Here is a 21,593-nt window from a genome sequence, read left to right as displayed (position 1 = left end):
CATATTGTACAAGCAAACTAGATTTTTCCGGTATGGAATTTTAGAAATGGTTAGATTACCTTCCTAAGCCTCTGACCTTATAGTTCTCTTCCTTTCAAAGGCCTTCATCTCAGCTGTGGTTTGCACTAACAATAGCCATGCTATTGTTATCCTCCGTCACATGCAACACATACCAACAACGTGTGTGTGTGTGTGTGTGTGTGTGTGTGTGTGTGTGTGTGTGTGTGTGAAATAGAGAGATAGGTACATATAAATAGAAAGAGAGGGAGGGGACCCAGTGTGTCATACAGGTCTAACAGATATGCATAAATGGTGCCAGACTACAGAGAAAAAAAAAAAAAAAACAGACATAGACATGACACACACACGTTGGGTTTCTACATTTTATGGGGACTTTCCATAGACATAATGATTTTTATACTGTACGAACAGTATATTCTATCCCCTAACTGTAGCCTACCCCTACCCTTAAACACAACGCTCACAGAAAACTTTGCACTCTGCATTTCTACATTTTCAAAAAACAAAATTTAGTATGATTTATAAGTGGTTTTCCTATGTGGGGACTAAAATAATATGACCAAAAGGTCAAACATTTCTGGTATTACTATCTTCGTGGGGACATTTGGTCCCCACAGTGTAGGGTTTACCAGGATCACACACTCGCACACGCACACACATTTCTTAGCTATCTAAGTGACATTACATTGCATTCTATTGTTTTTATATACAGCTATAGTTATAAATACTAAAACCTAACTTTTACACACGACACCCTAATCCTAACAGAAAACATTCTGCATTTTTTTTTTTTTAATTTACATTATTTTTATATTTTATGAATGAGGATTTCCCAAAAATAAGTCTTTTTTGGAGGTTTTGTCAAGTAGCTCACTTCTGGGAACAAATGTGTCCCCAAAATATGGCCGATACACACATGCTTAATGGTGCAAAGTCAGTATTAGCAAGTTTCCCATATACTCTTCAAACCATGGTATGACATAATGAATGACTGAATGTTACCTGAATGGAAAAAAAGAACATAGGCCTATTTAAAGACCAGATAACTTTGAACGAAGGGAAGAATGGAAGAATGTAGTACAAAACTTTGAGAGAACCTTGCCAGAATGTTATTGTTCTGAGAAAGTTCCCTGTTAGATAGGAATGCATGAAGTTCCAGTTATATATATGCCAATCAAACCAAAAGAGAATACTCGTCCTGGAAAAGTGCGTGCATGTTCAGGCCAGCTGCCTGTTTATGAGACTCTGTTGTTATGAATATGCTTGTGTATTTTCGTCCCTCACCAAAGAAGCTTTGTAGTAGTGTTTGGAAGAACACACGTTTGGCTGACCCTGGGACTGTAGCATGGGTTTCAACACAGCTGCTGCACTGCGTCTTCTGCTCTGCAGTTAAACGAAGCCTTTCAACATGATGTCATACTTTGCCTTTGTCACAATAAATCACTCTATATTCCATTGTTATGATGTTCAGTGTTGCAGTATAGCCTATTCAAAAAGTGATATTTTTCATAGTTCATAATTTTGAATGCCTCCTTACATGTAATACCTAATGTGCGACTACTGGAAAAATAAAATTTGGCCGTAAAATACTGACTCAAAGTATATACTGACTCATAAGTGTGGCACAGAGAGAGAGTACGTGCGCTAATACTACAGCACAAGTACGCTCTCTTGTGGCCATACAGTAGAATACAAAGCTGCATAGTTATCCTGATTATGAATGAGAGTGCATTTAACAAGTGCTGTGACCTTGAGGGACCATGTGCCTACCCAGATCTGGTGATGTGTATGTGAATTATGGATGTAGCGTGCAAAAAATATATTTATATCATTGAAGTTGCATGGTTTAAAACACTGTGACAGAAATTACAGGTCAGGTCAGAATTTACTTCATCCAGTTGAGTCTCGCCTTCCACTGGCATCATCTTCTCTTCTTCTTCGCGCCAAACTCACATGACTTTTTCCTGTTTGACACAAAAGTTGTTATTATCAAAATGCAGGTTTAGTAGTCAATATAGTTACAAAAAAGAGCACTCTGCTCTTTTTACATGTATGATGCATGCTTAATAGTTTAACATTAAAAACAAAGATATTTTCATCTGATAGTTAAAAAAAAAAAAAAAAAAAAACCAACCTAACCCTACCCTTCACCCTAACCTTAAAGGGTTAGTTCACCCAAAAATAAAAATTAACCCATGATTTACTCACCCACAAGCCATCCTAGTATATGACTTTCTTCTTTCAGATGAATACAATCAGAGTTATATTAAATAATGTCCTGGCTCTTCCAAGCTTTATAATGGCAGTAAATAGAGGATGAGATTTTGATATGTGATTTTGAAGCGTATTCATCCATCATAAAAGATATCCACACGGCTCCAGAGGGTTAACAAAGGCCTTCTGAAGCGAAGCGATGCGTTTGTGTGAGAAAAATATCCATATTTAAAATTTTTAAAAACTAAAATAACTAGCTTCCGACAGATGGCCGTACGCATCGATTTATGGCGAAAGAGTGAACTCTGACCTGACGCTTGACGTAATGATGAACATGGAAGCTCAGAGGATAGAGCAAAACAAAACACCGGTCACGAATTAGAAGTCTAAAGCGGGAAATTTTAAAGAGAAATGACGGAGGATTTCATATAAGAGAAGAGGAGCTTGAGTTTGTTGCCTAGCCATATTTGTTTAAACATCAAGAGGCGTCAAAGTTAACGATACTCCTACATCACGTCAGGGGTTACTCTTTTGGCGTAAGTTGACGTGCATACAGCCGTCTGCCGGAAGCTAATTATTTTAATTTTTAAAGTTTTAAATATGGATATTTTTCTTACATAAATGCATCGCTTCGCCCCCCGGAGTCATGTGGATATCTTTTATGATGGATGGGCTTCAAAATCACATCCCCTATTCACTGCCATTATAAAGCTTGGAAGAGCCAGGACATTATTTAATATAACTCTGATTGTATTTGTCTGAAAGAAGAAAGTCATATACACCTATATTGGCTTGAGGGTGAGTAAATCATGCTGTAATTCTCATTTTTGTGTGAACTATCCCTTTAACCAATGAAATGATCTACAGGGCGAGATTTCCGCTGAACTGATTTTGGTAAAAAAAAATAAATAAATCACGCAAAATTTTAAGTACAACCAGTATTACAATAATATGGTGTGCCTTTTTTCAATAAAGTTTTAAAGTCACCATAAAATGAAAATTGTCCATTTTAAAAGAATTTTTTACGGAATATTGCAGTATTTATTATAAATGATTTAACCATGCACATCCATCCAAACTTTTTTCCTTCAGACTTTTACCCTTTTTTTTTTTTTTTTGTAAATCACCATTAGGTTTTTCAGGTTTGTGTGATAACATTAGACCAAAAAAAAAAAAAAAAAAAAAAAAATTAGCATAACAGTGTATTGGCTGAACAGGAAAAAAAAAATTGATTTCAAACCGTATATGGTCATGTTTAAGAGCGATTACGTGTCTGTGGGTGTGTCTGGAGAAACTAATGCTGAAGAAGAACGGGAACAGCATGTTGTTTATGATACTTCATTAAAGATTTTATCTTCATGATAAACGTCTAGATATTGTATAGAACGATTTAAATTAATTTCCTTACGGTTTAGTGCATGTTACTGCAGACTTTGTGAGTCTTTGTCTTTCAGCCGTGACACCCTTACAGTTTTGTGTTGGTCTGGTCGAGGCTTGCGGAAGCGACACTGAAATCCGGAAGTTTGGGTGTTGGTTGAACGCAGCTGTCGATCTCGGGTGTTCGGTAAGACGATTATTTTTCTTTCTTTTAAATTTTTGATCTGATGTGACCGTTCGCATGGATTGTTTACTTTATAAGATTTCATTTTTTAAATTCTGTGTATTTCCATAATGTTCACTTAAACCTATATGCGGGCAGGGAGATTTAACGAGCCACGATGTGCTCTGATTGCTGACGGTTCTGATTAAAAATCTCTTTACATATTGCCTAAAAAATGTTATCCATTTGCAGTATAACCTGGTTTAACATTGGAAAATATGTAAGCTAATGCCAAAGTGCTTTTACTTCCTTCCTGTCTCATTTTATGGTTAGTTTAACCTTGTCGTCGAAATTATGCTAAAATTATTTTGATCATTACTGTAAATAGATCTGTCCCCGGTAACTAAATGTGCTATAAATAAATCAAATGGGTCACAAATGTAGGCTATGGTGATGATGATGATGATGATGCGGAAGACGCCCGGCCTCCTTTCGCAGACTTTATTGCGACTCGGTTATTCGTTGTCCTTTGAAATTAAATTAAGCAGCTATTGTACCTGTTTTGTTTTTACAATTTTCCTAAAGTTTAGCTTAAGGTCCCAGTATAAGCAAAGTCTTAAATGGATTATGTAATGCAGTGGACTTGCCTCAGCACGCCAAACAAATATGTAGGCATTTTAGAAGATACCATCTTGTTTTCATATTTCCAATAGGCATATGCAAGGCATATTGCTTTTAGAGGAAAGAGTTGCTCAATTATTAGTAAAAGACATGTTTGCTTTTACAGAGTCACTAAAACATGGCATTGCGTCACATTGTAGATGTCTTTTAATTTAGCTTGGTGCTTGTACTTTTTTGAATGCACAATTCTTTTTGCAAAAGAATCTTAGTGTTTTTGGGGGGTGTGTGTGATATGTCTTTTTTTCTTTTTTAAGTTTGTAGGTAAAGCCAAAAAAAACCAGCCAAAATGTCGAGCAAACGTGCCAAGGCAAAGATAACCAAGAAACGCCCTCAGCGTGCGACTTCCAATGTCTTTGCTATGTTCGATCAGTCACAGATCCAGGAATTTAAGGAAGCATTCAACATGATCGACCAGAACCGTGATGGTTTTGTCGATAAGGAGGATCTTCATGACATGCTTGCTTCTCTTGGTAAGATTTTACTAGCATTGAAGATCACTGTGTGTGCTCTTTAAACTCCCCTGTTGGTTTACAATTCTTGCTTTTGTTTTGCATTTCATTAACCATTGTTTTCGGTTTAATCATATATTCTCCAGAATGCAGATGTTAGAGAAACTGATGACATTTGGAAGATTAAATATGTCGGAGATATATATGTGCATAGCACAGTTCTCCTTCTAATCACTGTTGTAGGACTGATCCAGATTACAACACATCTTAAATGAATAGTTCACCCAAAAAATGAAAATTATCCCATAATTTACTCCGCCTCAAGCCATCCTAGGTGTATATGACTCTCTTCTTTAAACCAAACACAATCAGAGTTTTATTAAAAATACCCTGGCTCTTCCCAGCTTTATAATGGCATTGAAAAGTGTCCAAGTTTTTGAAGCTCCAAAAAGTGCATCCATCCATCCATCATATAAGTAATCCATGTACGACTGTTGCTGCTGGGAAGAGACAGGATATTAATATAACTCTGAGTGTGTTCGGCTGAAAAAAGTCATATACACCTAGGATGGTATTAGGGTGAGTAAATTATGTGATGATTTTTGGGTGAACTATTTATTTAATGAATGTTTGTGTAGAAGGTGTTAATGTGTTTGTGAATCTGATGTGTGGACTTGCGAGCAATTTTAATTTCCATGAGTATGTCATTTTCATCATGTTGTGTACATGCAACCAAAACTTGTCTTGTCATGACTCTAATATTTCACCATTGCCAGTAAAATGATTGATACCAAGTCGATACCACAGTGGAAAATATGCTATTAATAATTTATGTTTATATAAATAATACATTTAAACAACAGCATCTACCCTTCAAGCAAGTAAAGGTTTTTATCTAGTAATTACTCAAAGTCAATAACGAAATAAAGAATAAAGAAACAAATTATAGGCAACCAAAGAAATAAAAACATTTTGAGTTTTTCAGGCATCAAATAGCAGTGTCTAATAGTAGTATTAAAGTAAATATTCAGAAAATGGTTTAAAAAGCCTATATATATATATATATATATATATATATATATATATATATATATATATATATATATATATATATATATATATATATATATATAAGCTACTTGATGGTACATTACAAACTGCTCATAGGGTTAAGCAATATGATCAGAATCTATCATGTTGAATAATTTTGTATCACAATACTGATATACAGTGGATTCAGAAAGTATTCACAGCCCTACATTTTTTCACATTGTGTGTGTGTATGTGTTCGTGTATAAGAGCAAATTTACCTGGCCAACAAAAATGTATCTAAAAAGTAAATGACATTATGTAGACTGTGTAGTTTCACAGCATAGTGGAATGAATCGGTTTTTCCACTGTTTCAGGCAAGAACCCAACAGAAGATTATTTGGAGGCCATGATGACAGAAGCTCCAGGGCCTATAAACTTCACGATGTTCCTCACCATGTTTGGAGAGAAGCTTAATGGCACAGACCCAGAGGAAGTCATTCGTAATGCGTTTGCCTGCTTTGACGAGGAAGGAACAGGTGAAAAGATTGTCTCTAATTACTGTGCTCGGCACCACTGAGTCCCTTTAAAATTAATTGCTAAATATTACAGCTGGGTCCTGCACTCAAAAAAAAAAGTAGGCCTATATTCAAGATGTATGGATTTGAATTGCATTTAAAATATCCATGAATTTGGATTTCGTAGTTTTAATATGAACTAATAAATTTAATGTGATGCATATTTGTCAGTCATAAATAAATCAAATGGGTTTCTGGAATTAAAAATAAAAGATGAAAAAACAACAAAAAAAAGTTTATTAACAACTGTTTTTACATCTATTTGATTTTTAAATCATAAAATCATATTTTCAAAATGCATTTAAATTTCAAGAATCAACATAAGTCTGTTAATTATAAAATTGTAAAATACTTGATATTGAAACAAATTGGATTTATTGTTGGTAAATGTATAAGCCTGGGTTAGTGTGCATTTAAAACACATTGGGCCTCATTCATGAAACACGAGCAGAACAAATTTTGGTGTAAATCATTCATAAAGCCATTCTGATGTAAATTTTCGCATTGCGCATACGGCGCGTAAAACATTTGAACGTTGTGAGTTTTTTTAGGCAAACTGATAACACTGCATTTTGATGCACTATGTAGCATAATAATATTTCATGAGTTTTTATGCCCTGTCCTTTTTTTTTTTTTTTTTTTTTTTTTTGGTACCTAAGTTGAACAGTTTTCAACTCTTTGGGTAAAATGCAGTGCTTATCACTGTCCCTTTTTACCCAGCTGTCCAATCACAGTGGAGGAGGGGCGGGACAAATACTACACCGACCAACTGCCTCATCCTGCTTGTACAACAACCGAATAACAATGAAGTTAATATTGCTGGTTACTGAATTTTTATATTCAGTAAAGTTCTTCAAAATGAGATAATAGTAACCATTGTTACCGTGGACAGGATAGCTGTCAGTCAGTAAATGTGAAAAATTAACTTGCATTACTTATTTGAAAAAGTAACTTAGATATATTGTTGTTAATTGAAAAAGTAATGCGTTACTTTACTAGTTACTTGAAAAAGTAATCTGAATACGTAACTCAAGTTACTTGTAATGCATTACCCCCAACACTGCTAGTAACACGTTCTAAGTCATAGCAACCAAAGCGTCTCAGCTGGAAAAACGCTGCGCCTCCAAAGTGCTCTCAAGCGCCACCAGCTGGCCATTTCCAGAAGAGAACCTGGCATTTTTACAGCTGGCTAAAAACGCATTGGCGGACACACTTTAGTTGAATATTTATTGTTGGGTATATGACCTATTAGTCTAATTTTGCATTTATGCAATATAATGGAGCCAAACCTGAGAAAGGAGTCCAGAAGTTTCCACAGCATTCCTGGACATGTAATTTGCATAGTTGTAATTCATAGGCAGGGATAATGCTAATTGTGAATGAGCACGCCCTATTTACAAATGATTGGAATTCATTAACATACACACACTATCAAATCTGATGTTTACGAAGCATTTGTGAATCCAGAGTTGAGTTTTACTTGCAAATATATTTACAAAAGTTTAATGAATGAGGCCCATTCAGTTTATATGTACTATTGTAGAAATCTTACCTTAATGTATGACTGAAAAGTATGCGTCACATTAAGATTATTAGTTTGTTAACTGGAAATTTTATATGCAATTTAAATACATATAAATCTTTTTGAGTGTGAAGAGTTATACTCAGGTTCTCTTCATAACTGCATTACTAAAATATTAAAATGCTGAGGAAAGAAAATTACAGACTTTACAGACATTCCTTTTACCAAATCACCAGATTGTCTCTGGACTAAGAGGATCATTTGATTCTTTCTCCCCGTAGGCTTCATTCAGGAGGACTATCTGAGAGAACTTCTGACCACTATGGGCGATCGATTCACAGATGAAGAAGTCGACGAGCTCTTCAGAGAAGCGCCAATTGATAAAAAGAGCAACTTCAACTACGTGGAGTTCACCCGTATTCTTAAACATGGAGCCAAAGACAAGGACGATTAAAAAAACAAGAAAACACCCTGCATCCTTTTAAAAATCCCTTTTTAGCCTAGTAAAATCCTGTGCTGTCCCGTTCATCTGGAGTCCCCTTGAGAACCCAACTTTAACTCTGTTCTTGCTGTATTTGTGTGTATGAAAATTAAGTGTTCACTCTACACAACTCACTAGACCTCATGTTTTGAATGGGTTATCATACAGTATCACAGAAAGTCATGCCACTCTAATACTTAAATCCTCATGGTTTGGGCTGTCAAAATCACTTTTTTTTTTTTTTTTTTTTTTTGAGGTTTAAATGTTTTTTTTTTCCCTAACATTTGTGTGAAAGTGTTTTGTTTTTTGGTGTATGCCAGTTGGAACAAATTCCACTTTATTCGTCACACCTTACTATTAATTGGTGAAAGTATTTTGTAAGTATAGGGCTCTCATGGATCATGTTTTGGTATATTTTGTCCATCTCTAAGGTTTTTATAACCAAGTGTAACTTTGTAGTTACATTTAGCTAGTCGCACACAGGTAAGTTATCTCAGACCTCTAAGACAGTCTTGTTTTTGTTTAATCAGACAGTAAAAAATGTGAACATGTTGATATATTTAGATGCATTTGATCTCATTTGATTTCATCGCCTAACTGAATTTTTACATCTGATAATATTAAGTATTTTGAATAAATCTCTCTTAATAAAACATTTTGATGTGCAGTTTCTTGTTTTTTTTTTTTTTTTTTTTAATTATGTCAGTGTTTTCGGTCTTGATGTAATTATGAGTACAGTGCAGTGCTGATACATATTAATTCTGTTTAGACCAGGGGTGTCAAACTTAATTCCTGGAGGGCTGCAGTCCTGTAGAGTTTAGTTCCAACCCTGCTCCAAACACACATACCAGTAGTTTTCAAATAGGCCTGAAGGAAAAAAAATTCACTGAGTCAATTTTCATGTGCAGATGCTTTAAGAATTTTCACATTAGCTGAGAAAATAAACTTTGATTTGAAGCAAAAAGTATTAAAAAATCAGACAAAACACAAAGGTACAAGATTGTAACTTTAAGAAGCACTGTAAATGACAAAAGCAAATCCGTATGCGTTGTGATTACTCTCAGTTTTATTGCTTCTCCAAGTCTAAGGGACTTTTGGATTTTAAAAGTATGTATGTATAAATAGTAAAAAAAAAAAATTATATCAATATTATTTTAAATTACTATTAAATGTCATGAATATTATAAAATATTTTATTCTGCCAAAATTTTTGCGAATAATGAGTAGGGGTGTAACGATACCCTTATGTCACGATTCGATACATATCACGATACAATATTATTGTGATTCTCCAAGACATGGTAAACGGTTAACAAAAAATGTACTTTTGATTAAAATGCTAAATTTGGTATTATAATAGGGGTGAAAATGAATAGGCTTGGACTTGGTGCTGGTAATCCAATGCACAGGACAATGGTGGTGACACCAGAATAAAAATATTCATGATTCTGAAGCTGAAAATACAAGATTATACAAGAAATATACAAGAGTATGCTTGCACTCTGTCACTGACTAGAATATTTTAAATAATGTTGGCCACATTTGGCATTATCAGGACCCACAAATATCCCCCCATTGCATTATTATACATTATATTCAAAATTATATATATATTAGTTTAATGTAGTACTGACACTAAAACTCTGTAAACTTGAATTTTTTCTCACAGTAATTTTCATTTCGGGTGAACTATACACAATACATATCGTCACTATCCACGATACATATTGTTGCATTTTTGTATTGCGATATATTGTGACACCCTTAATAATGAGACAAGAAAGAGAGCTGGTATCAGGACATGTTAAAGTTATTTGCTTTGCCTCTTTTTTTTTTTTTTTTTTTCAGATATATATGATAGCTCACATGACTGGACCGATCGATAGGTGGCGGTATGTGCATACGCCGCAAATGCGACAAAATAAAAAGAAGAAGAACTAAAAAAATGTTTACTTCTGTTCTGATTAAAATTAGCCGGTACGAGTTCAAAACGTATACGAGCTTATGTCCGTTTTTTTTTTTTTTTTTTTTAGAAACATACAAAAATGTCTGAGTCAAAACACGCTTTTCATATGTTGCTCTGAAATATCTCGCACGTGGTCTTTATTTACGTGGTCTTTATTTTACGCTTGCTTCCTGTTGATTTCTATCTAGTTGTTTTTGAACAGGAGCGCGTATACTGTAAGTGTTTATTACATGGCAATGTCAAAGACTGTAGGACTGACTGAGTTGTTTTACAACTAATACTAATGACTTTTTATGTTTCCCCACATGAGACACGATGTCAGTTTTCCCTCAGCTTTCCATGAAGCCAGAAGTGCGAGAACATCTTAGCAATGTTTATAGAGGAAAAGAGGTTGGCACTTTTAAGTCAAATCCATGTTAATTGACCTCTTAGGTCAAGCAATTTTTTTTTTTTTTTTTTTCAAATGAATTTTATGGAAATGTTGGTTACACTTTATTTTAAGGTGACGTTGTTACAGTGTAGTTACACAAACAAGTACTGAGTCATATTAATTAAGTACTATACATGTACTTACTGTAGGGTTATGGTTTGATTTAGGGTTAGTTGCTTGCAATTATGCATAATTTACTTTTATTACTATAGTAAGTACATGTAACGTGCACATCACCTTAAAATAAAGCGTTACCGAAATGTTCTGTCTCATGACACGGGCAAAGTTTACAATACATGCCATTTAAAAAACACAGTGGCATGTCTGTTCTCATATATTTTCTTGTGTGTTTGTTTTTAGGTGGAGTCTGAGCTTGATAAAGATGAGGTGTTTGAAGCTCTGCTGTCCTGTCTGTCTCATCCACCCTTGTTCACTTGTCTGAGAGCCAGCACACACCTGCACCCACTACAGGAGATTCAGCATAGACTGGAGCAACATTTAGCACAGGTGCGTGTTTGTTTGTGCACATACAAACAAACTACGGGCCTGTACCATGATGGTAGTTGAACAAACTCAGGGTTATAGGATTAGTTTCAAGTTGACAAAACCAAACCACTCCAATCCGGCTTTGTTGGTACCATGATGCTGATCATCAACTTTCTCTGTCAACTCAGGCTTTGATCCTGAGTTTGTGGAGCGTGTGCACATGAATGCGTGACATCAGTGGCAAACAGCCAATCACATGCCTTGCAACAGAAAGAAACTGTGATTTACTTCTCGCGAGAGAGTCAACGCGATTCAAAACTCTTTTGCTGAAGAAAATGATGAATTTAAACGCATTTACACTAAAGAAGAAACTTGACTAAATTAGAAAAATAAAAGAAATTATCTTACTCGATCAGAGCAAGTGAAAATTGTCAAGGGTTTATATAGTTTATTATATACAGCAATAGAGACTCAAACATGTAAGCTTATGTAGTCATTTTTAAAGAGTTATCTGTTGATTCTACAGCTTACATATGATCTGTATATATTAATATTTATTTAAAATAAATGCTTAATAATAACTGTTAAACTAAAATTGCTTGTGTGAAATGGATTAATAATATAGATTATATAATAATTATTTAAATCATATATAAATCATAAAATAATTCTATAAATCATTAAAGCAAGACAATTTCATCGTTAAATATTTGTTTTCACTATATAGTGATCTTTAATTTGGAGGAAGAGAAACTGGGGGAGGGACTTTATTGCGTTGGATGTGTCAGTGTCACTTTGCTCACATCTGATTGGTCCAATTTCGGTTTGAGATCTCTTACCCAGAACATAACCTGTCCCGGAGCAGGTTAGCTGTGGAACGTAAGTTACTATGGTGATGAACACCGCTAAAAGCCAAGTCACTTTCATGGTACCTAAAACCCAGGATTGGCACAAACTAATCTGAAACTTAACTGGCTAGCCAGCTAATCCGGCTTCATGGTACAGGCCCTACATCTTACTATGGAAGCTTGTTTCCGTAAAAAAGAAAAAAGGTAATTGCGACTTTTTAAATCAATTCTGAGAAAAAAAAAGTCAGAATTGCTAGATATAAACTCGTAATTCTGAGAAGAAAAGTCAGAATTATGAGATATAAAGTTACAATTACCCCCTTTTTGTTATTTTGTGGTGAAAAAACAATCAAAAGACAATTGCAAGATGTAAACTCAGAATTTGGAGGAAAAAAAATAAAAATTGTGAAACGTAAACTCACAAGATATTGTAAGATATAAACTCACAATAGTGGGGGGAAAATCAGAATTGTGAGTTTATATCTTTTTTCTTAGAATTGTGAGATATTGCGAATAAACACAATTCTGTGAGAAAAAGAATTGTGAGATATAAAATCACAATTGTGAAGAAAAAAAGTCAGAATGAATTAAAAACAATTAAAATAAAACTTACTAATAAAAATTAAGTATTTTCTTTGTTTACTAGCATATCATGTGACCATTAACTGACATCAGAGAACTGTAAACATGCAAGTATTTAAATATTAAACATCCACATACATCCACTTGGTTGGTTAAAAGTAATTACATTTAGTAGTAAAGTGAATAGTTTTGGGGGTCACTGTATGGTGCTGTGAATCAATCAGTGTAACTATAAGCAAAAGTCTGAAGGGTTGATTAAAATGTATATTTAAATATATTTCATTCTGAATGATTTTCAGGACCTTTTTTTAATGATCTCAATGTCATGTCTCTTTGCAGCAGAAAAGAGCTCCAGTTGTTTACACTCACCCACAGCTTCCAGATGTTCTACTGCTTCCAGTCCACGGCCCAAGGTATGCTGAGAATATAGTGGAATATTAGAGAATGCTTGTATTCTCTGTCTTACTTATTGTTTTTAAAATAGTACTGTATTTAAGGTCTAACATGATAATGATGAGCTGATCATTGGCATGACATCTTTTCTCTCAGAAGCTTATAGGGCTATTCACACAGAAAGCGTTTCTGCAGTTAAAAACTTGAGACGCAGGTCAATGGAACAAAAAAAGCAAGGTCTAGAGACGCATTTGAACTTATTTTAACTTGAGCGCCCTGTTTTTAGAATGGCATGTCGTGTGTGAGACACTGCAAAAGACTCAAAATGCCAGTGCAACAGTCAAATATGTCCATGTAGTGCGCGTTTACATAGAAAAACAATGGAAAAGTAGTGCTGTGGAATTGAAAAAAATCATTCTTTGTAAACGGCCTCTAACACTGTACAACAATATAGTGGCTCTTCATTTGTGTGCATGCTTCTGTCAACCCTGTTCTGCAGGCACGTGGATTTGCTGGCCTCTGAAGTTATAGTTGGCGCTCAGTGTGGCAATGCTGTTCTTCGAGGTGCTCACGTATTCACGCCTGGCATCCTCAGCACGCCAAAGTGTGAGCAGCACATACACGTGTCACTTTGCATCTTTCTAATGTACTTGAAGTATTATTGGTAACACTTTACAATATGGTTTAATTTGTTAACATAGAGTTAATGCATTAACTAACATGAACTAACAACGAGCAATATATTTTTTACAGTATTTATTAACCTTTATTAATGTTAGTTATTAAAAATGTTTATGTTAGTTCACAGTGCATTAAAGGTGCAATATGTAAGAATTTTGCAGTAAAATATCCAAAAACCACTAGGCCAGTGTTATATATTTTGTTCACTTGAGTACTTACAATATCCCAAATATTTCCAACTATTTGTAAATCGTGAGAAAATTGCAATTTTAACCAAGGCTCCGGGACGTGTGAGGAGTCGCGTGTCAATTGCGTCATACCCGCGTTACCCTCAGTTTCCAGTTTTTATTTTGTAGAAACCATGGAAACACCAAAGACACTTTAATATTTACATGTTTTAATAGAGAAGGGAACAACTGTTTGGTTACATTTATAGACAGAAAATTAATTGTTATATAGCTCAACACATTTAGTCTTATTGTTTAAATCTAATTTTCTTGATTTTTTTTTGCGAGTACCATGCTTTACCATGCTAACATAGCATAATCAGATGCAGCTTTATTTTTAGTAACAGTAATACAGAATTTTCTCCATCGTACAATACATTTTAAAATTAATTGCATGCCATTTATCAACACAAGCCATCCAGCATTTAATATGATATTCTAAAATCGATCTAGTTCACAGCAGTGTGTAACAAGTGTCTCACAGCAGCCACCGAGCGAACGCACAGAGTAACGTTATAACATCATTTTCAACACACTCAAATGTATCTAATATGAGCAGAGCTGAGCTGTGTTACCTCATACTCATGACCGCAAAAGCAGCAGCGGGGACTGCGGCATAATAAAAGTTCTGCTGCTCATTACTGCTCACCCTCATGTCGTTTCATACCCGTGAGACCTTCATTCATCTTCGGAACACAAATTAAGATATTTTGATGAAATCTGAGAGTTTTTTTTTTATCCTCCATAGAAAGCAATGAAATTACCACATTCAAGGTCCAGAAAGGTACTAAAGACATTGTTAAAATAGTCAACGTGACTACAGTGGTTCAACCTTAATGTTATGAAGCAACAAGAATACTTTTTGTGTGCAAAAACAAAACAAAGTAAAGACTTTATTCAACAAATTCGTCTCCCCCCTGTCATTCTCCTATGCTGTTTATGTCCAGCGCTTCCGTGTACTACGTCAGAATGCCGGCTCAGTATTGGCCAGCTCCTGCGTCAGCATCACACGCATGCATTGTGCTGCTCACGTGAACAGTTCGGCCAATACTGAGCCGGCATTCGGACGTAAACACGGAAGCGCTGGACATAAATAGCGCTGGGCCTTGAATGTGGTAATTTCGTTGCTTTCTATTGAGGATAAAAAAAGCCTCTTGGATTTCATCAAAAATATCTGAATTTGTGTTCCGAAGATGGTCTTAACGGTTTGGAACGACATGAGGGTGAGTAATTTTAATTTTTGGGTGAACTAACCCTTTAACAGAAATATCGGTAACACTTTACAATGTTTCATTTGTTAGCATTAATTAATGTATTAACTAGCATGAACTAACCCTGAGCAATACATTTGTTACAATATTTGTTAATCTTTGTTAACGTTAGTTAATAAAAATAAAGCTGTTCATAGTTTGTTCATGTTACTTCCACTACATTAACTAATGTTAACAAATACAACTCTAATACATTTTTAATAATGTATTAGTAAATGTTAAAAATTAACATTTAAATGATTAATAAATGAAATTAAAAATGATTAATAAATGCTGTAGAAGTGCCATTTATTATTAGTTCATGTTAACTAATGTAGTTAACTAATGTTAACTAATGAAACCTTATTGTAAAGTGTTACCAAAATATCTTTTGATCTTAAAAATGTATTAATAAATGTTAAGATTAACTAATTAAGATTAATAATGCTGTAGAAGTCTTGTTTATTGTTAGTTCATGTTAACTAATGTTGTGAACTAATGTAGACAAATTAAACCTGATTGTTGTCCAGAGGTGATTCTTGAAAAGGTTTATTTTTAAAGACACTGAAAATACATAGTGAACAACATATAGAAAAGAATATGATATGATAAATAATATATTATGATTAAATGGAATAATTAAATGATTATAAATTAGGGAGGATTATAGTATAATCAATCGAATAACAAAAACGTCAAGAAAATAAAACGCTACACAAATGTTACACACACAGGTTGCTACAAAGAATCCTTAGATATTTTTGAAAATAAAGAACTGTTAAACCAAAAAAAACTAATGTTTTGCCCAAAAACAATGCTTTAAACAATGCATTCAGTTGGAGATACAAGAACATCGCCCATTTTAGTAGGCAAGTTGCTTGGAAGCAATTATGCTCAATATTCTGAGGGCATTTTTTTTGTGTGTGCTTTATTGTCCACACTGTCAGTTTTTGGGATTGACAACCGCATTTACTTACAGATGTGAGTCTCGACATGTCCCGTTCAAACAGCAACTTACAGTATCGTCTCGAATACTGTCTGTATGAACACGCAACATGAGTCAAGCCCGTATATTACCAGTAACCAGGTTTTCCGAGAATGTGGTTGTGAATCCTGAAAATGTACGGATGTGAGTTTGGTTATAGAATGCGGTTGTTACTCCTGTAAATAACTGAACTGTGTGTGAAGGTAACCATATGAAGGACTCAAATACAGGACTGACAACCATATTCTGCTGCTGTGTGAACGTGACCTATGTATCAATACTTGCTTCTTTTGATAAATTAATAATCTAGTATGACCTGCCTATTTATTCCCAATTTTTTTTTGAAGGGCCATATGATACTTTAGTTTGAGAACATCTGATTTAGATTAAATAAAATGTTAAATTTTCAATGTGTTTTCCTTGTTGCATCCATCTGTCTCAGACATGAAAGCAGGCGACATGGTGTCTGTGTTCTCTGATGTTGAAGGGAAGTGCACACGTGGAGCCAAAGAGTTCAAGGGCAAGAAGGTATTTCTGGGTAATGGGATTTCTGAGGTGGATCGCTCAGAATTATTCTGCTCAGATGGACCTGTCAAGTGAGTCAAGTTCTTTTTTTTTACCCTGCTGAAAGCCAGTTCACTTTAACGTGTATAAATGTGTGTCTCTTGTCACTCAGGGGTGTTGCGATTAGAATGACAGAGCCTCTCTATCAAAGTCCTTCCTTTGATGGTGTTCTTACAGATGAGGTCTTTCTCCAGGTACCCTTCATGTTTCTGTGTCTCAGATAACTACCATTCCTAGTAGCCATTACCATTTTTAACAAATATTATATACTTATATGGACAAAAGTATTGGGACACACCGTGAATTCAGATTTTTCAATCAGACCCATTGCCACAGGTGTATAAAATCAAGCACCTAGCCTTGCAGTCTGCATTTACAAACATTTGTGAAAAAAAATGGGTCATTCTGAACAGCTCAGTGAATTCAAGCGTGGTACTGTGATAGGATGCCACCTTTGCAATAAGTCAGCTTGTGAAACTTAATCTCTGCTAGATAATCCACGGTAAGCTGTAAGTGGTATTATTGGAAAGTGGAAGTGTTTAGGAACAGCAGCAACTCAGCCACAAAGTGGAAGACCACATAAAGTCACAGAGCGTGGTCACCGAGTGCTGAGGCGCATGGTGTGTAAAACTCATCAACGCTCTGCTGATTCCATAGCTGAAGAGTTCCAAACTTCCACTGGCATTAATATCAGCACAAAAACTGTGCGGCGGGAGCTTCATGGAATGGGTTTCCATGGCCGAGCACGTCCCTAAGTACGTAAAGCACACTGCCACTGGACTTTGGAGCAGTTGAAACGTGATCTGTGGAGTGACAAATCATGCTTCTCTGTTTGCGGTTTAATGGGTTTGCAGTCTGGGTTTGGCGGATACCAGGAGAATGTTACCTGCCTAACTGCATTGAGCCAACTGTAAAGTTTGGTAGAGGAGGGATAATGGTATAGCTTTTTTTTTCAGGGGTTGGGCTTGGCCCCTTACATCCAGTGAAGGGAAATATCAATGCTTCAGCATACCAAGACATTTCTCGTTCAACATCAGTGCTTGACCTCACAAATGTTCTACTGGATGAATGGGCACACATTAACACTCCCACAGAAACACTCCAAAATCTTGTGGAAAGATTGGAAGATCTGGAAGAAACCTTCCCAGAAGATTGGAAGCTGTTATAGCTGCAAAGGGGGGGACCAACTCCATATTAATGTCTATGTATGTAGAATGTGATATCGAGTAACTGTGGGTATAATGGTCAGGTGTCCTGATACTTTTGTCCTTAGCATTCTGCATTCTGCCTGCTTTAAATCAGACAGAGATAAAGTATTGTGGTAAGATTAAATTTTTTTGAATGAATGAATTATAGTATTTATTTGAATTAATTATCGAGAGTTTCTGTGTGTGCGCAGCGCGATCTTCAATCTCTGCGTATGAGCGATATGTGTGTTTTTTAAATAACACCTTCCAGCCATGTATGCATACAAATCGAGGTGTCTTTGTGAATTGATGTGTTTGCATTTTTTTCATACAGAACCTGCCGTCAGTGGTCGTGGGGCATGTTTTAGGACCTCGTCCTGGAGAGCGAATCCTTGACATGTGTGCCGCTCCTGGAGGAAAGACGACACACATTGCTTCTCTTATGGGAAACCAGGCAAGTGTGTTTTAGCAATTATGTAAGGACAGTTTGTGATAAGTGTCCTAGAAACAGTAATCTACAATAATTTGAACAAATACTACAACTCTTACAATTAAAACATATAACTTGTTTTGTTATTCATAACTGTGATCATGACAACCTTTTTTCCTGTAACCCTCATTTTATTATTACATTTTGGCAAGGAAAAGTAGCCTTAGATGAAAACAAACTTTACAATAAGGTTTCATTTGTTATCATTAGTTAACTATATTGTAATTCATAATGCACTGTGAAATAACATGAACAAACAACAAACAATTAGATATTTACTAACATAAACAAAGATTAATAAATGCTTTAAAAATATATATTGTTCATTGTTAGTTCATGTTAGCTAATTCATTAACTCATGTTAACAAATGTAAATTGTTAGCACAAATTCATATATCTTTGCTGTGTCTCCACAGGGTACTGTTGTGGCTTTGGAAAAAATCAGATCCAAAATGGAAAAGATAATTCAGAATGCAAAGATGCTGAAGTTGGACTGTATTAAAGCATATTGCTGTAACAGCATACATGCTGTGAGCTCCGACCCCGCTCAGGAATACAGTGCAGGTAAGCCTCCGTAGTCTAAAACCAGTGTTACAAACATAATATTCAGTCAGTTATATAGTCAGCTTTCTGCTTTTAATTTATCTTTCACAGTGAAATCAATAGAATAAAATGGATATATAATTATAGTTTTATATACACTGGTGGTCAAACGTTTTGAATAATTAAGTTATTCAAAAAAAAAAAATGTTTTTGATGGAATCTCTTCTGCTCACCATTTGAATGTATTTTAAAATGTAATTAATTCCTGTGATGCAAAGCTGAATTTTCAGCATAATTACTTTAGTCTTCAGTGTCACATGATCCTTCAGAATTCAGTCTAATATGCTGATTTAGTGATCAAGAAACATTTCTTAATATATTTTTAATCAAATAAACGCAGGCTTGTTGAGCATAAGAGACTTCTTTCAAACATGAAAAAACCTAATCATGCCAAACTTTTGACCATCAAGTGTATTATTAATAAAAAGGTTTATTTACAGATTCAATCAGATTTTCGGCTGAACATAACATGTATTTACTTTTTGTACGCTTACTAATTGCAATTTTGTGTATATTTGTTGATGGTCCCCCATATCCTGAGGAGAGTTTTGACCGGATATTATTAGACGCTCCCTGCAGTGGACTGGGTCAAAGGCCCAACATGACCTACAGCTGGAGTCTAAAAGAAGTCTGTTCCTACCAGCCTTTACAGAGAAAACTCCTCACTACGGTAATACAATTACACTTATCTACTGATCCTACTTATCCAGAATATGTCTTCTTGCTACCGTGGTTTCCACAGCAACATGCATCTGCTGCTTATAACATTCTTTTATTAAATTTAAAATGCAAAATCAACATACAAATTTATGGCATTTACAAAACATTGAGTGTACACAAATAAAGTAAGACCATAAATGGAGTATTTTAAGTTCTTTCCGCTGTTATACAGAATCCAAGCCTACCATTCTAGCATTGCTAACTTGACATCGCAGCCTGTTTATTATCAAAATAAAATAGTCAACCAAACATATAAAAAGTTACACTGCTCAATTTGCTTGTGAAGAATGATATTTTATGCGGATATTAGAACATAAGTACAAAGTTCTAATAACCACATAAAAAGAACAAAGCCTAGCTTACATAATAAATCATAGTTTAACAACCAAATGTTACATCGCGAATATGGAAACATTTGGATTTCGTGCCGAATGAGAGGGGTATGTGAGCTGGTCTATAATATTTGTAAATAATTTGCTTTATTTACCAGTATTTTACCTTTTTTCTGAATGTAACAATGAAATGTGACTTATACGCGACGTATGTTTTTTTCTCTCTCTCAAAACCCAATTCTGACCGATATGTGTAGCGTGTTTCTTTAATTTACCTTTTTAACCGTTTAACTGATAGTATTATTAATCGATCATAATTCTTACTGTCGGTTAACGGTTAACCAGCTAATTATGGTAATACCTCATTGACAGTGAAAGAAAAAAACAGCTATTAAAATACTTAGTCAGGCTACTTCTTGCCATTGCCGTGTCTTTATCACCGCCATAAATGAAGGTCTCTGAAGTTAAGTACAGTAGTATTATTATTTATATACTAGTATAGTATTTATTAATATATATTTCTCATTTTTATTTTTTATGTATTTTTTTTATTTTTAATATTTTATAGTGTGCACTATTTATAGTTTTTTTTTAATATTTCTATTTAGCTTTAAATTATTTTTATTTCAGTTTTATTAATTTTAGTATTTCACCTTCAACATTTTTTTTAATTACAGTTAGTTGCCAAAGCAACATTTCTAATTATCGTTTTAGTTGAAGTTTACATGTTACATCTAATATTTATATTTTCAGCTTTATTTATATTAACAAAACTGTTTTAGTTTTACATTACAGTGACACTGTTTGAAGCCATCAAGCTCATTTTATTTAACTACCTATTGAAAATGTTTCTTAAAGTCAGTGAACAGAAGGTGGTGCTGTGTACCTACATGTTACAGTGCAAGTCTTTCAAAGCTTATAGACTGTGTCTGTTGTTCATACACGTTTGTTTACAGGCTGTACGTTTGTTAAAACGTGGAGGTGTTTTGGTGTATAGTACCTGTACTGTGACACTTGCGGAGAATGAAGAGCAGGTTGCCTGGGCTCTCAAGACATTCCCCTGTTTAACATTAGAACCACAGGTAAGGATGAAAGACATTGCTAAAACAAGAAACTTTTTTTATAACCCAGAACTGTGAAAACTATTTAAGGAGTGAAAACTTTTGAGTTTAGATAAAACAGAACAAATATGATGTACTCAAAAACTGAAAGTAAACAAAGATTTTTTATTATCGGATCTTTAAATAAGGCAAAGGACATTAAACATGACAGTCACCTCAAGTGGCTAACAATGAATCTTTGAATCTGTAATAATCTACCTCGTTTTATATTTT

General features: G+C 34.6%; 2 protein-coding genes across 3 annotated transcripts; both read left to right on the top strand.

The window, feature by feature from the left end:
• Positions 1 to 3,532: 3,532 nt before the first annotated feature.
• Positions 3,533 to 9,182, top strand: myl12.1 (myosin, light chain 12, genome duplicate 1). Of its 2 annotated transcripts, none has more exons than XM_051900213.1 (4): positions 3,533 to 3,799; positions 4,711 to 4,926; positions 6,312 to 6,473; positions 8,316 to 9,182. In XM_051900213.1, exons 2-4 carry the CDS (start codon positions 4,743 to 4,745, stop codon positions 8,486 to 8,488), a joined length of 519 nt encoding a protein of 172 aa, XP_051756173.1. In that variant the 5' UTR covers positions 3,533 to 3,799; positions 4,711 to 4,742; the 3' UTR covers positions 8,489 to 9,182. The 2 variants fall into 2 exon arrangements, with proteins under 2 accessions (XP_051756173.1, XP_051756174.1); XM_051900214.1 differs by lacking the exon at positions 3,533 to 3,799 and adding an exon at positions 3,863 to 4,055.
• A 1,316-nt stretch (positions 9,183 to 10,498) lies between these two features.
• nsun6 (NOP2/Sun RNA methyltransferase 6) lies at positions 10,499 to 21,232 on the top strand. The gene is made up of 11 exons (XM_051899922.1): positions 10,499 to 10,696; positions 10,792 to 10,871; positions 11,272 to 11,418; positions 13,167 to 13,240; positions 13,720 to 13,826; positions 16,806 to 16,959; positions 17,040 to 17,121; positions 18,449 to 18,568; positions 19,021 to 19,168; positions 19,752 to 19,877; positions 21,216 to 21,232. Exons 2-10 carry the CDS (start codon positions 10,797 to 10,799, stop codon positions 19,757 to 19,759), a joined length of 915 nt encoding a protein of 304 aa, XP_051755882.1. The 5' UTR covers positions 10,499 to 10,696; positions 10,792 to 10,796; the 3' UTR covers positions 19,760 to 19,877; positions 21,216 to 21,232.
• Positions 21,233 to 21,593: the final 361 nt, after the last annotated feature.

The sequence above is a fragment of the Ctenopharyngodon idella genome, chromosome 7 (genome assembly GCF_019924925.1).
Source record: "Ctenopharyngodon idella isolate HZGC_01 chromosome 7, HZGC01, whole genome shotgun sequence".
Classification (NCBI taxonomy): Eukaryota; Metazoa; Chordata; class Actinopteri; order Cypriniformes; family Xenocyprididae; genus Ctenopharyngodon; species Ctenopharyngodon idella.
The sequence above is the reverse complement of the archived record's forward strand: the minus strand, read 5'-3'. Positions and strand labels throughout refer to the sequence as shown.